At 45.6% G+C, this 14,966-nt stretch overlaps 1 protein-coding gene across 2 annotated transcripts in view; it reads left to right on the top strand.

Moving 5' to 3' along the window:
* The window catches only part of fam189a2 (family with sequence similarity 189 member A2), a 109,331-nt gene that overhangs the window by 89,875 nt on the left and 4,490 nt on the right, over positions 1-14,966 (top strand). For both annotated transcript variants that reach the window (XM_078530053.1, XM_078530043.1), the window contains 2 exons: positions 7,046-7,115; positions 12,068-12,226. In XM_078530053.1, coding sequence (XP_078386179.1) covers positions 7,046-7,115; positions 12,068-12,226 — 229 coding nt within the window. The remainder of the gene's footprint in view (positions 1-7,045; positions 7,116-12,067; positions 12,227-14,966) is intronic.

Genomic DNA, 14,966 nt, shown 5'->3' with positions numbered 1-14,966 from the left:
TGCTCTAATCCCTTTTTCCAGTACTAGGCCCATAGCCTTGCATGGCATTGCAAGTGCACATCCAAATATTCTTAAATGTTATGAGGGTTTCTGTCACATTATGAACCATATTTATATTGCTGCCATAACCATGAGGAACAAGGTGGATTCGTGATTGTAGTTGCAATGATGTTCTCAAAAATGCTGTTTCCTCTTTTTAAAAAAAAGTTAATAAAATAGCATAACAGTTCCTCTTGCAAACTCCCTTTTCCCTCCTCTCTCTCAGGGTGTAGGGACAGTCATTTCACCCCTGTGTAGACACAACTGCTCAGGGTCAATTTGCACTTGTTTACATGTCTTCCATGAATAAAAAAAACCATAGGTCATGTACTGACAGCAAGAAGTCTTTGCCCGGATCCTGACAAGGTGACAGCTGGAGCAGTGAGGCAGCGACCAACAGATGTGAAAGCAGTGCAGTGATTTGTTGGATTTGTGAGCTACCTAGCAAAAATTTTTTACCTAATTTGTCACTGGAAGGTTAACCACTACGCAAGCTCGCTGTCAAGGACATGCTGTGGTATTGGGGCACAGAACAAGAAGCAGCGCTCACCAAAATCAAACAACTGGTGACAACAGAACCAATGCTGAAGGCACTGTGATGACAATGATGAAGTTAACTTGCGGCACTAGTGAGACAGGTCTTGGAGCAACCCTAAGGCAGCAAGGACAACCAGTTGCATTTGCACCCAGGGCGTTAACGCAAACAGAATGATGCTACGCTCAGATCGAGAAAGAGTGCCTGGCTATTGTTTTTGCTTGTGAGCATTTTTATCAATACCTGCATGGGGGAGACAAAATAACAGTGGAGTCCGACCACAAACCACTTCAAAGCATTCTTCTCAAACCGTACTATCTGCTCCAGAGTGTCAGCAAAGCATGTAACGTTGTTTACAGAGATATCATCTGGATGTGACATGCAAGCAAAAGAAACAGATGTATATCGCAGACATGCTGTCAACAGCAGTGCTCCCCATGAAGAAAGCTGAGGATGCTACAACAGATTCAACCTAAGGCAGCAGCTCGACATGCTCTGGAGGTTATCAACCCAGCAGAGACATTGAATGTGATAGACAAGCGCCTTGCTCAAATCGAGCAAACAGCCCAACAAGATGCAACTCTCCAAGCGCTGCAAGAAGTAGTGATGAAAGGATGGTCTAAGAGCAACAAGCACACACCTGTGGTCACAAGAATACATTGAGCACACCAAGACAAATTGACAACCCAAGATCCCATCCTGTACAAAGGAAGTGGAGTCATTATCCCTAAGGAGCTGAGAGGAGCGATGCTGAAGCACATCCATGGAAGCCATCAAGGAATTGAATCGAGTCTGAGGAAGGCAAGAGAAGTGCTCTACTGGCCAAAGATGAGCAATGCAATGAAGGACCACATCAGCCGGTGCAGTGTTTATAACAAATACCAAGCTAAACAGGCTAGAGAGCGGCTGATGACACATGACATCCCAGACAGATCATGGATGAAGCTGGGAGTAGACCTCTTCACTATAGCAGGAATTGATTATCTTGTCACTCTAGACTACTATTCTGACTACTGGGAGGTAGACCAGCTGACTTCAACGACGACAGGAGAGATAGTAGAATGCTTGAAAGCACACTTCAGTCGTGACGGCATTCCAGACATTGTGATGAGTGACAATGGTCTCCAGCTCACGAGTGAAAAATCTAGCCGTTTCACAAAGGATTGGGCCACACATCATCTCCACACTATTCCCAGTCGAATGGAAAGGCTGAGGCGGCAGTGAAAATCGCCAAAGGACAGGTCAAGAAATTGAGCGAATCGAGCACAGATGTATACAAGGCAATTCTCGAGTGGAGAAACACATTAACTGAAGGCATGGAAAGTAGTCCAGTCCAAAGGCTAATGTCATGCCACACCCAAACTACTCTGCCTATAGCAAAAAATCTACTGAAAGCAGAAGTAGTAACAGGCAAATGGAAATAAATCAAGCCTAAAAGGCAGAAAGCCAAATTTGATTTTGACAAGACTATTTTTGTATTCATTCATGGTATGTGAGCAGTGCTGGCTAGGCCAGCATTTTTTGTCCATTCCTAATTACCCTTGAGAAGGTGGTGGTGAGCTGCCTTCTTGTACCGCTGCAGTCCCTGTGGCGTAGGTACACCCACAGTGCTGTTAGGAAGGGAGTTCCAGGATTTTGACCCAGTGACAGCAAAGGAACGGTGATATATTTCTAAGTCAGGATGGTGAGTGGTTTGGAGGAGAACTTCCAGGTGGTGGTGTTCCCATATGTCTGCTGCCCTTGTACTTCTAGATGGTAGCAGTCATGGGTTTGGAAGGTGGTGCAGATCCAGTCCAGCAGCTATGTCCTTTAGGACTCGGCCAGCTCGGTCAGTAGTGGTGCTACTGAGGCACTCTTGGTGGTGGGCATTGAAGTCCTCCACCCAGAGTACATTTTACGCCTTTGTCACCCTCAGTACTTCCTCCAAGTGGTGTTCAACATGGAGGAGCGCTGATTCATCAGCTGAGGGAGTATTTGGTAATGAACAGGAAGTTTCCTTGCCCATATTTGACCCAATGCCATGAGACTTCATGGGATCCAGAGTTGATATAGAGGACTCCCAAGGCAACTCCCTCCTGACTGTATAACAACTGTGCTGCCACCTCAGCTGGCTCTGTCCTGTTTTCAAGCCAATTAACCCTGATAATATGTTGCCCACTCCATAAAACATTTGGTGAGGGCAGCGGGATGGGAGTGGGAAGCCCAATTTTTAATCAAACGTTTTAAGGGCAGGAAGGAAGTGGGGTCGCTCTTTGGGGGCTGCCCTTTGTTGATTACAGGGCAGCCCTTCCTTAGGTCGAATCCACCCTCCGCCCACCTAATCTACTCAAACCCTCCTGGCCCAAGGCCCCAGACTTAGCTGCTCTGGTGATCCATGACCCTTGACCTTCTTTTCCTTCTGCACTCCCGGCAGTGGCCACTGACGCCTTCCTGGCGCTGTTGGGACTGATGTAGCTGCCAGCCAATTGGATTGGCTGGCAGCTACAGTGGGCGGGATTTCCATCCCAATAAGTCCCCAGTCGGCCCTCGTTATTCCACCCCACGGTGCTTTATGGCTGTGGAGTGGGTCGGCGTGGAGTATATTGGCAGCCGAGCCATCCGCACACCCCCCTGCATATTATTCTGTCCATTTCTTACTTGTGAACAATTCACCCATGATCGTTTCTCAGAGTTCATCCCAATCCCATTATTCACTCTTCTGGCATTTGCTGTGACAGGCCACAGGTCACAAAGGTAGTGATCAGCTGCAGGAAACCTGCACGGCTTGTTTCTCCACCCACTGTAGTCCGGCAGGGGACTGAGGCCAGTGGTAGAACCACCATCAATCCATGGCTATTCGGCCCATCATGCTGGTGCTTGCCTTTCAACTCGAGCCTTTGCCATTATCACCATAACTCTGAGATCACAGATCTCAGAATAGGACAAGGATCAAAACTGAAGCCTTCTTAATTTACACAGGTGAATATTGGGTCAGCCATGACTAAGTGGGTCGCAGTCTCACCTCTGAATCAGAAGGTTGTGGGTTCAAGTCCCACTCCAAGGCTTGAGCACAAAAATCCAGGCTGACGCTCCCAGTGCAGTACTGAGGGAGCGCTGCACTACCATCTTTCAGATCAGACGTTAAACTGAGGCCCCGCCTGCCCTCTGAGGTACATCCCAAGGCACCATTCCAAAGAAGAGCAGGGGAGTTCTTTTTGGTGTCCCGGGCAATATTTAGCCCTCAATAAAACAAAATTATCTGGCCATTGTTACATTGCTCTCTGCGGGAGTTTGATGTGTGCAAAATCGGCTGCTGTGTTTCCTACATTCAACATTGAACACACTTCAAAAATACTTCATTGGCTGAAAAGCTCTTAGGGATGTTCTTTCTTCCTTTGCACAGTTATTTTCCACTGAGCCAGAGTTTTCCTTTCGGTGTAACTTCATTAAAGTCCCTCAGTAGGAAATGCGTGGGTATTGCTGCAGGGTCAGTCAAGGCCACACATACACTTCCTGCCGTATTGTCTGGAACCACAGCTCACTGATCCATGTAGAGCTGAAACCAGCCCTCCCTCCGTCTCCGCTAACCTCGACGTAATAGCAGGCGAGAATAATCATTCAAAAATGTTAATAATCTCACATTTGTTTTTAATCCTTTATTTGCTTCACGGGCCTGTCTCTCATGGCTCTGCACACAGTCCTTCTAGGAGTAAGGGGGGCAGGGGGAAGTGGGTGGGCGGTGTAAGGGGAAAGCAGGGGAGTGGAAGTGGGGAATGGGAAGTGTAGAGGCGGAGGAGAGGGCAAGTGGGGGAGGAGTAGGGGAGGGGAGTGGGCAGTGGACTGGGTGAATGGAACTTGGGGGAGGGGAAGTGTGAGGCGGGGGCAAGTGGGGGGCAGGAACTAGGGAAGTGGGCGAGGGGAAGTGGGATGGATAAGAGGGGGGGAGGGGGAAGCAGGCGGAAGTGAGGGGGAGGGGAATTGGGGTGAGTGCAGGAAGGGTAAGAGGGACTGGGAGGAGAAAGCAGGGGTGGGGGAAGGGGGAAGTGGGAAGGACAAGTGGCGACCGTGGCCCCTGAGAGTAGAGTTGCCAGCCTTCCACGATCACCCTGGAATTGCAGACCAACCTCCAGGATACTGCTGGGATCAACAAGCTGGAAGAAAAATCTTTCAACTCTTTTGCTGCAAAATTGTTAGCGTAAGAAAGAAACGGGCCGAGAGACAAGAATTATCCAATCGGGTAATAAAGCCCCTGCTTGTGTTCTGATTGGCCATGGGAAGGCTCTACGCTACGAGGATGGACATGTTGGGCGGCCATTGGGAGGAAGGTGGGAGTGTGGCATTTGGAGGGAGGTGCTGAAGCCTCCAGGATTACACTCAGCCCTACCAGAAAGGCTCTTCTGACACTGACAGCACGGCGGGTGGCGCACTCCTGGCACGGCCTGTACGTGCCATACCTGATGAAATGGCAGCCATTCTCTGCCTGGTGAATGGGACACAGCTGCATCCAATTTCTGGGCCACAATTTCCACCCCATTTGTTGACGTGGTTACAACAGGAGAATGAGCATGGGCAGCTCTGAGGAAATTCATCCAGGTAACCCTGGCGCAGTTGACACAATTGTATGGATGTCCTTGAGGTCAGAGAACTAAAAATAAAAGATTGTTTCAGTCAATAACAGAAGGGTCAGAGCTACGCTATTGCCAACTTCTGGCATACAGATATCCATCTTCGTTTACAAGGCTGAGGACACAGGCAGCCAGTGAAATCCACAGGGATGTATATTTCCCTGATTTGCTTCAAGGTCTTTGAGAGACAACGAGTGTCATTCTGACTTGGTGTAGTACCCACCAAGTCCATCACTCAATTGTTAGCAGACCTGTCTTTGACTGCCAATGCCCTCAGTTCTGGAATTCCCTCCCTGAACCTCTCCCCCTCTCTCTCTCCTCCTTTCTGACGCTTCTTAAAACCTGCCTCTTTGACCAAGCCTATGCTCACCTGTCCCTAATATCTCCGTATGTGGCTCAGTGTAAGATTTTTGCCCGATAACACTGCTATGTTAAAGGCGCTATATAAATGCAAGTTGTTTCTGCTGGGGCCAATAACATTAGACACAGCAGTAATTTCAAAACTAATTATATTTGTCTCCTCATTTACAATGCTATAAGAAGCGTAAGATCTTACAGCACTTCAGCCCATCTTGCCTGTTCTTTGTTCAATTAGCCCCACTCCCCACTGCTCCGTACCCCCATAGCACTGTAAATTTTTCCATATTAGCAAAAATAATTTGCACTAATTCTGATCCACTTTAAGTCACAGGCCTGGATAATAGACATTTAACAAGTGTGGTGCCCAGGATTATGAGCTATTTTAAATATTGAGCTTTTTAACATTGATCACCTGAAACTGCGTGCTTAGTGATGGACAGTACGGGTCCTGTAAGGGCTGATGCCGCCAATCTTTTCTTGGTGCATTTATGCATTTTCTGAAATTTCGGTGAAAAATTGCACGTTTAGGTCTCTATCCTAGCACAGCGCATCAAGGCCTGTTGATGCTGTAATCTGACACTTCCAAATAACGAGCGAGACCTTGCATTTCTATAGCGCCTTTCATGACTTCAGAGCACCTCAGAGTGCTTTACAGCCAATGCAGTACTTTTGAAGTGTGGCTACTGTTGTAGGGGAAATGGCAGCCAATTTTCACACAGCAAGATCCCACAAAAAAGAAATGTGATAAACGCCCAGGTAATCTTTCTTTTTAAAAGGGACGTTGATTGAGGGATTAATATTGGGCTGGGAAGTGAACTCCCCTGCACTTCTTTGATTGGCTGTTGGATCTATACATTGACCTGAGAAGGCAGATTTTTTTCTATTTATTCTTTCATGGGGTCACTGGCAAGGCCAGCAGTTGTTGTCCATCCCTGACTGCCCTTGAATTTAGACCATTTCAAAGGGCAGCTAAGAGTCAACCACATTGCTGTGGATCTGGAGTCACATGTAGGTAGATTTTCTTCCCTAAAGGACATTAGTGAACCAGGGTTTTTATAACAATCAATGATAGTTTCACAATCACCATTACTGATTTAAATTCTACCAGCTACTTGGGCCTCTGGGTTACTAGTTCAACGACATTACCGCGACACCCACCCCCCCCACCCCATCCGCCCCGCAACCTTCCCCCTCTGAAAGAGATGGGGCCTAGGTTTAAAATCTCACCTGAAAGATGGCACCTCCGACATTGCAGCCCTCCCTCAGTACTGCACTGGGATTGTCAGCCTAGATTATGCACTCAAATCTCTGGAGTGGGACTTAAACCCACAACCTTCTGACTCAGAGACGAGAGTGTTACCAGCCGAATCGCAGCTGATACTGTTTATGTCCCTCTCAAGATGCAAAATAACCATGAGAAAACCTCCTGTGATTTTAAAATATCTCTTTGAAATTGCAGAGGACCTCGGACATATTCTATTTTAACTTGACAGTTTTATGTTACCAGGTTTCGAGCTTGCAGGTCGCAGAGGTCATGGATGGGGCATCTGAAAGAACATCAAGTGGGACATCAGATGGTAAGGCAGTAGTAACAGCACATAATCCCACCCCCTCAGGGTCACCAACACTGATGTGTTTCCAGAGGTTTCATCATGTGACCTCCTGCCTCAAAATGCCCCAGCTCTACATTCCCACCATTGGTCACTTGACATGTTAATCTCCCTGATACGCTACCTTCCCATGGCTCTTTGGGAAGCAAGCGGCTTCTTCATGACCCAATTAGATGATACTTGATACTTGACTGTCAGTCAAGCAGCCTTTTCTCCCCCATGTCCGCTAATTTTATAACTATTAAACAGTTGTGTTCAAATATTTTATTTTCACTGCCTCTATGATTTTTCTCCGGTGTTTTTCTTCGCAGCAGGTAGATCCTTAATCCCTGGGTACTCCAGGGCAATCCTGGGGAGTTGGTAGTCCCTACTTATACCCAGTAAAGGCAGTTGACACCGAGTAAGTCTTCAAAGTCTTTGGCTTCGAGATGTAACTGGCACAAGGCCACACAGGCCAAAGTGTTGGCCATACCTGTAGATTTTGTGGTTGTTTATTGAATTCCTACCTTCTCCCCATCCAACACCCCCTCAACAAAAGTGTTAGATACCAAGCAATTTTTGACCTTCCAGTATCTCTAAGCATATCGAATGCATTTTCCCCATCAACTGAACAGGATCAACTATTATTTCTCTACTGACATGGCACGTGTTATGAATACAGATAAGGAGAATTTTTTTCTGAAATGCAATGCCTGAAAGGGTGGTGGTGACTTTCAAAGGGGATTTGGATAATTGCTTGGAAAAAAGAAAGAAAAAAGCAGGACAATGAGGAAAGAGCTGGCAGGCTTGGAGGGAGCGTGGTGTGATGGAAGGATGATGGGACTAACTGGATTGCTCTTTCAAAGAGCTAGCATAGGCACAATGGACCTAATGGCCTCCCTCTCTGCTGTATGATTCATTATATGAATGTACAAACATACGAATTAGGAGCAGGAATAGGCCACTCACCCCTTGACCCTGCTCTGCCATTTAATAAGATCATGGCTGATCTGATTGTAATCTCAACCCCACATTCCTGCCTACCCTTGATAACCTTTCACCCCTTATTAATCAAGAATCTATGTACCTCTGCCTTAAAAATATTCAAAAACTCTGCTTCCACCACCTTTTGAGGAAGAGAGTTCCAAAGACTCTCAACCATCTGAGAGAAATATATTCTCCTCTCTGCCTTAAATGAGCAACGCCTTATTTTTAAACAGTGACCCCCTAGTTCTATATTCTCCCACAAGAGGAAACATCCTCTCCGCATCCACCCTGTCAAGACCCTTCAGGATCTTAAAGGTTTCAATTAAGGCATCTCTTACTCTTCTAGATTCCAGTGGATACAAGCCTAATCTGTCCAACCTTTCCTCATAAGACAACCTGCCCATTCCTGGTATTACAAAAACAGAATTACCTGGAAAAACTCAGCAGGTCTGGCAGCATCGGCGGAGAAGAAAAGAGTTGACGTTTCGAGTCCTCATGACCCTTCAACAGAACTGAGTAATATTAGGAGAGGGGTGAAATATAAGCTGGTTTAAGGTGGCGGGGGTGGGGGGAGAGAAGTTGGGGGGGTGGAGTTTGTTGTAGGGACAAGCAAGCAGTGATAGGAGCAGATAATCAAAAGATGTCACAGACAAAGGAACAAAGAGGTGTTGAAGGTGGTGATATTATCTAAACGAATGTACTAATTAAGAATGGATGGCAGGACACTCAAGGTACAGCTCTAGTGGGGGTGGGGTGGAAAGACTAACAGGGCATTAAAGGTATAGATTTAAAAATAATGGAAATAGGTGGGAAAAGAAAAATCTATATAAATTATTGGAAAAAACAGTGAAGCCCAACGCAAACTGGAGGAACAGCACCTCATCTTCCAACTAGGCACTTTACAGCCTTCCGGACTGAATATTGAATTCAACAACTTTAGATCTTGAACTCCCTCCTCCATCCCCACCCCCTTTCCGTTTCTTCCCCCTCCCTTTTGTTTTTTCCAATAATTTATATAGATTTTTCTTTTCCCATCTATTTCCATTATTTTTAAATCTATACCTTTAATGCCCTGTTAGTCTTTCCACCCCACCCCCACTAGAGCTGTACCTTGAGTGTCCTTGCTATCCATTCTTAATTAGCACATTCGTTTAGATAATATCACCACCTTCAACACCTCTTTGTTCCTTTGTCTGTGACATCTTTTGATTTTCTGCTCCTATCACTGCTTGCTTTTCCCTACAACCAACCCCACCCCTTCCAACTTCTCTCCCCCCCCCCCCCCCCCCCCCCCCCCCCCCCGCCACCTTAAACCATCTTATATTTCACCCCTCTCCTAATATTACTCAGTTCTGTTGAAGGGTCATGAGGACTCAAAACGTCAACTCTTTTCTTCTCCGCTGCTGCCAGACCTGCTGAGTTTTTCCAGGTAATTCTGTTTTTGTTTTGGATTTCCAGCATCCGCAGTTTTTTGTTTTTATCATTCCTGGTATTAGTCTAGTAAACCTTCTCTGAACTGCTTCTAATGCATTTACATATTTCTTTAAATAAGGAGACCAATACTGTACACAGTACTCAAGATGTGGTCTCACCAATGTCCTGTACAATTGAAACATAACCTCCATACTTCTGTAATCAATTCCCCTCACAGTAAACAATAACATTCTATTAACTTTCCTAATTACCTGCTGTACTTGCATACTAACCCTTGGTGATTCTTGCACTAGGACAACCAGATCCCTCTGAATCTCAGAGCTCTGCAATCTCTCACCATTTAGATAATAAGCTTTTTTATTCTTCCTGCCAAAATGAGCGATTTCACATTTGTCCACATTATGTTCCATTTGCCAGATCTTTTCCCAATCACTTAACCTATCTATGTCACTTTATAGCCTCCTTATGTCCTCTTCACAATTTACTTTCCTACTTATCTTTGTGTCATCAGCAAATTTAGCAACTATACCTTCGGCCCCTTCATCCAAGTCATTTATATATAGCATATATATATTATATATATACATATAATAGCAAGTTCTTCAGTGCTGATAGCTGTAAGGTTGCTAAACTAACAACAGGTCACAAGAATAAATGCCATTAAACTAAATCTAGAATTAAAAGTAGAGTTGGATTTCACCAGTTTAACATTTAATTTTTATTTGTTTTCTTCTTAGTCCTTTTCCAGTCATTTTTCTCTCTCTTCTGTCCTCAAAGCTGTTGATTCCTTGCCAGGATTTGCCGCCAAGTATTTGTTGCACCCTGCAAAGCCCATATTGCAGTGTCCTATTCTTTAACATGAGCTCCAACAGTGAGGGTCAATGGGCCGAGTGGGGTGAAGCCATCATTGGCTGGTCTCCGGTCAGCTGACTCAATAAAGAACTGGGGTTGGCCTCGTAATTTCCTCAACTCTAATGTTCCTGGCTGAGAGCTTCACTCTTGACCTTTCCATTGCCAAGCTTGATACGAGCTGCGACTATAGGCCCCAAGTATCTAGCGTTAAAACTATCATGAAAAGGTGAGATGAATAGGATGGTAGGGTGAGATGCAGAGGGGTTGGGAGGAGGTTTATGTGGAGCATAAGCACCGTCATGGACCAGTTGGGCCGAATGGCCTTTTTCTGTGCTGTAAATGCTTTGTAAAACACTGTTTGGTCTTTCTCTATTTCAGAAAATAGCATTCTATTACCACAATCCTGTTTCATTGAAGTATAGAAAGTACTGTGGCATGGAAGGAGGCCATACAGCCCATCATGTCAGTGCTGGCTAAACAGAACAAACAGTTTGATTCACCTTCCAGCTCTTGGTCTGTAGGCCTGTAGGTTATGACACTTCAAGCATGTATCCAAGTGTTTTTTAAATGTGATGAGGGTTTCTGCTTCTACCATCCTTTCAAATCCTCACCACCCTCTGGGTGGAAGAAATTCTCCTCAATTCCCCCCTAATCCTTTTACCAATTACTTTAAATCGGTACCCCTGGGAAATAGATTCTTCCTTACCACTCTTTCTCGGCCCCTCATAATTTTACGTATCTCAATTCAATCTCTCCTCAGCCTCCTCTGTTCCAATGAAAACAACTGTCCAATCTTTCCTCATAGCTAAAATTCTCCACCCTTGACAACATCCTTGTAAATCTCCTTTCTATCCTCTCTGGTGCGTTTCCCGTAATGGAATAATAATAGTAATTTAATAATTCAATCAGCCTTCTCCATGGTTCGAACGTAAGAAGATTTATCCCTTTTCAAATGACCTTCTCTCCACTTCTTTAATGTTTAGTCTAAGTGGTGCATTGTTCTCGATTCAACATGAGCAGCACCCTGTGCTTTGAGAGCTGCTATCCGTGCTGTTCTCAAGCAGCTCTCTTTGGAGTGTGAGGTGGTCTCAGGTTGATTTATGCCCTGATTTCTCCCTCCCAAAATCACTCCACTCAGTGACAAAACACCTGGGTTTCCCTCTGGTCCTGCCCTTCATGATAGTGACCTTGGGGAAGCCCCAACGTGCTCTACAGCTGATGCGAGTACTTTTTGAAGTGTAGTTACCGTTATAGTGTAGGCAACACAGCGGCCAATTTGTGCACTCAATTTCAAAAACCACTGAGTAATAAGTTACCAGATAATCTTTTTTAATGATGTTGGTTGAGGAATAAATATTGGCTGAAGCCCATCGAGAACCCTGCAGCTCTTCTTCGAAATAATGGCCATTAAGTCTTGAATGTCCGGCGGAGTGGCCTTGGTTAAATGTCTCAAAAGACACCTCCAACAGGGCAGCACTCCCTCAGTTCTGTGGAGGGAGGTGATATCTTAGATTCTTGGTGCAAATCTCTGGAACGGGTCTTGAGACAATGACCTTCTGATTCAGAGGGTGAGGCTAATCTATGGCTGACAGTGTCCCAAGGGAGCAATGTGGCTGGGATTACCGCTTGAGATACATAAGGTGATTATCTCCTGCATTACTTTGCAGATAACAATCCCCCGAGCGGCTCTCTCAACGACTCACTGCAACTCTGCATCGTGCACTCCTCCCGGAGCAGGAATTCTGAATCAGGATGCAGGAAGTCGAACAGGTCGGGTCTGAGAGGATCAAGCAGTGACCCACTGCTCCAAGAACTAGTTATAGAAGGTAACAAATGGAATGCAAGGGAGGGGAGATCCTTGTGCTTTGAACATTGCAGGATCTTGGTTAGATCACACTTGGAGTATCGTGAACGGCTCTGGTCTCCATTATTATAAAATGGCACCAGAGAATTGGGTACAAAAAATATTTACACGAATGATATCAGACGTGTGTGGTTATTATTATCAGGAAAGACTGAACAGGCTGAGTCTCTTTTCTCCAGAAAAGAGAAGACTGAGGGGTGACCTGTTAGAGGTCTTTGAAACTATGAAAGGGGTTCGATAGGGCAGGTACAGAGAGAGTGTTTCCCCTTGAGGGGAGGACCAGAACGAGGGGCCATCAATATCAAAGAGTCACTAATAAATCCATTATGGAATTCAGGAGAAACTTCTTTACCCAGGGAGAGGTGAGAATGTGGAGCTCACTCCCACAGTGAGTGGGTGAGATGAATGGTATAGATGAGTTGGATAAACATGAGGGAGAAAGGAATAGAAAAATATGGTGATGGGGAGAGATGAAGAGAGGTGGGAGGAGGCTCGTGTGGATTGTAAACACCAGCATGGATTAGTGGGCCGAATGGCCTGTTTCTGTGCTGTAAATTTAAGGTGCTGGGCCTGTTATGCCACGTCCCACTTGTCTTGATTTTGCTGAAATTGCCCGCAGGGCGTAATTTCATACGACTGCAGTTTATTCACACTGATTCCTCCCATTACACAATCCCTCCGTGCAGAGAAGCAAAACTTCACAATGGGCAGAATTTTCACCTCAGTGGGCGGGCAGGCTCTCGACCCGCTCGAGCGTGAAATGACGCGCGATGATGTCAGGCGAGCGTCCCGATGTCAATGCGCGGTCACGTGATAGTTCGGTCGGCGGGCATGCGCGGGAGTTGGCAGCGCGCCCGCTGACAATTAGAAGGCCTATTAAGGCCATTAAAGTATTAATTAACTTAAATTTTTTGCTGCCCGTCCAACCTTACGGTCGGCAGGGCAGGCGAAGAGGCCAAACGGCCTTTGCACTTTTTAGGAAACCTCATCCACGGGCGGGATGAGGTTTCCAACAGCAAATTAAAAAAAAATAAAAAAATTTACATCTCATTCATAACATGTCCCTGCTGATGTGACAGAGTCACATGAGGGGACATGTTTTTTAACATTTAAAAATTCTTTGTTTTTGTTTTTCAGAACTCCTCATCCCCCTGAGGCAGCTCTGTGCCTCAGGGAGCTTTTCCAGCGCACTGCCACATGCATGTGCGAGGTTCCCCATTTACCCCACTTGCCCTCCTCCACCCCCTCCCACACACAGGCAGCGCTGAGTGCTGCAGCATGCATTTCACGTTGGGCGGGCCTTAATTGGCCCACCAGCGGGGAATCATGGGTCAACTCCTATCAGGGGCAGCGGTCGGCTTCCAGACTGTCCCCGCCAAGCCCGCCCAACAAAGGGCAAATTTCTGCTCAATGTCTTCATTAATTATTGTCTCCTTGTGATGCAGCAGGCTCCTGATATTGTTTTCTTTACTGTTAAATTGGGATTAATTTACTTTTTAAGAAACATGAGCTCCTGAGCTTTGCGCATAGAATCACGCAACATAGAAGGAAGCCATTCAGCCCGTCACCCCTGTTGCTGGCCCCTTGAAGGAACTGTCCAATTAATTCCACTCTCCCTGGTCTTTCCTCATATTTCTGCAAAATTTCTCTTCCTCAGTTATATATCCCTTTAAAAATTACTATTGAATCTGCTTCCGCTGTCCTTTCAGGCAGCGCATTCCATATCACAACAACTCAACATCATAAGATTGTGAGCATAGGGCTGGCAATTGGAATGGGAGGTTGGGAGGCCCCCCCACAAGATTTTCTGTCTGTACATCAAAAGTTCGGAATTAAAGTGTTGGCATAGTGTCTCTTTAACAATGTCCACAAGGCCAACCACACTCCTGCAAGTATGGTCAAAGTGGACAATGTCCAGGTCAGATTGCATCTTGAATATGCTGTCTTCAGTATACTGATCACTGAGAAACAAGAGAGATAGTCAACTTCTGGAGGCAGCACTGTAGCACCCAGAGGTTGATCCCTGGTCAGAGGCTGGAACTAAGAGGATGGACAGAAGGGGCCCGGACTTCCTGATCCAGAAAGGAAACCTCTGGGAGGTCAATTATGACGAGAGATGGACTCATTAAGGTTATCGTTAGAGGTCTTAAATTCAGAATTGTCACCAAACTGGATACAGCAAGTGATTATGAAGGCAAATAAAATGTTATGGTTTATTGCAAGGGGAATGGAATACTAAAATAGGAAAGTTTTGCCTCAGTGTTTTAATGAGACCACACCTAGTGTACTGTGTACAGTTTTGGTCTCCTTACTTAACAAAGGATATAATTGCATTAGAAACAGTTCAGAGAAGGTTCACTTGACTGATTCCTGGGATGAAGGGGATTATTTTATGAGGAAAGGTTGGACAGGTTGGGCCTGTGCCCATTAGAGTTTAGAAGAATGAGAGGTGATCTTATTGAAACATGTAAGATCCTGAGGGGACTTGACAGGGTGGATGCTGAAAGGATGTGGGAGAGACTAGAACTAGGGGACACAGTTTCAAAGTAAGGGGGTCAGTTTAATTGGACATTTACCTTGGAAGTGAGAAGAATTTTTTTCTCTAAGAGGGTTATCAGTTTGTAGAATTCCCTTCCCCAGAGAGCAGTTGAGGCTAGGTGATTGAATATTTTTAAGGCTGAGTTAGATAGATTCTTGATTGA

Source organism: Cetorhinus maximus, chromosome 2, assembly GCF_964194155.1.
Source record: "Cetorhinus maximus chromosome 2, sCetMax3.hap1.1, whole genome shotgun sequence".
In the NCBI taxonomy this organism is placed as follows: domain Eukaryota; kingdom Metazoa; phylum Chordata; class Chondrichthyes; order Lamniformes; family Cetorhinidae; genus Cetorhinus; species Cetorhinus maximus.
The sequence above is the reverse complement of the archived record's forward strand: the minus strand, read 5'-3'. Positions and strand labels throughout refer to the sequence as shown.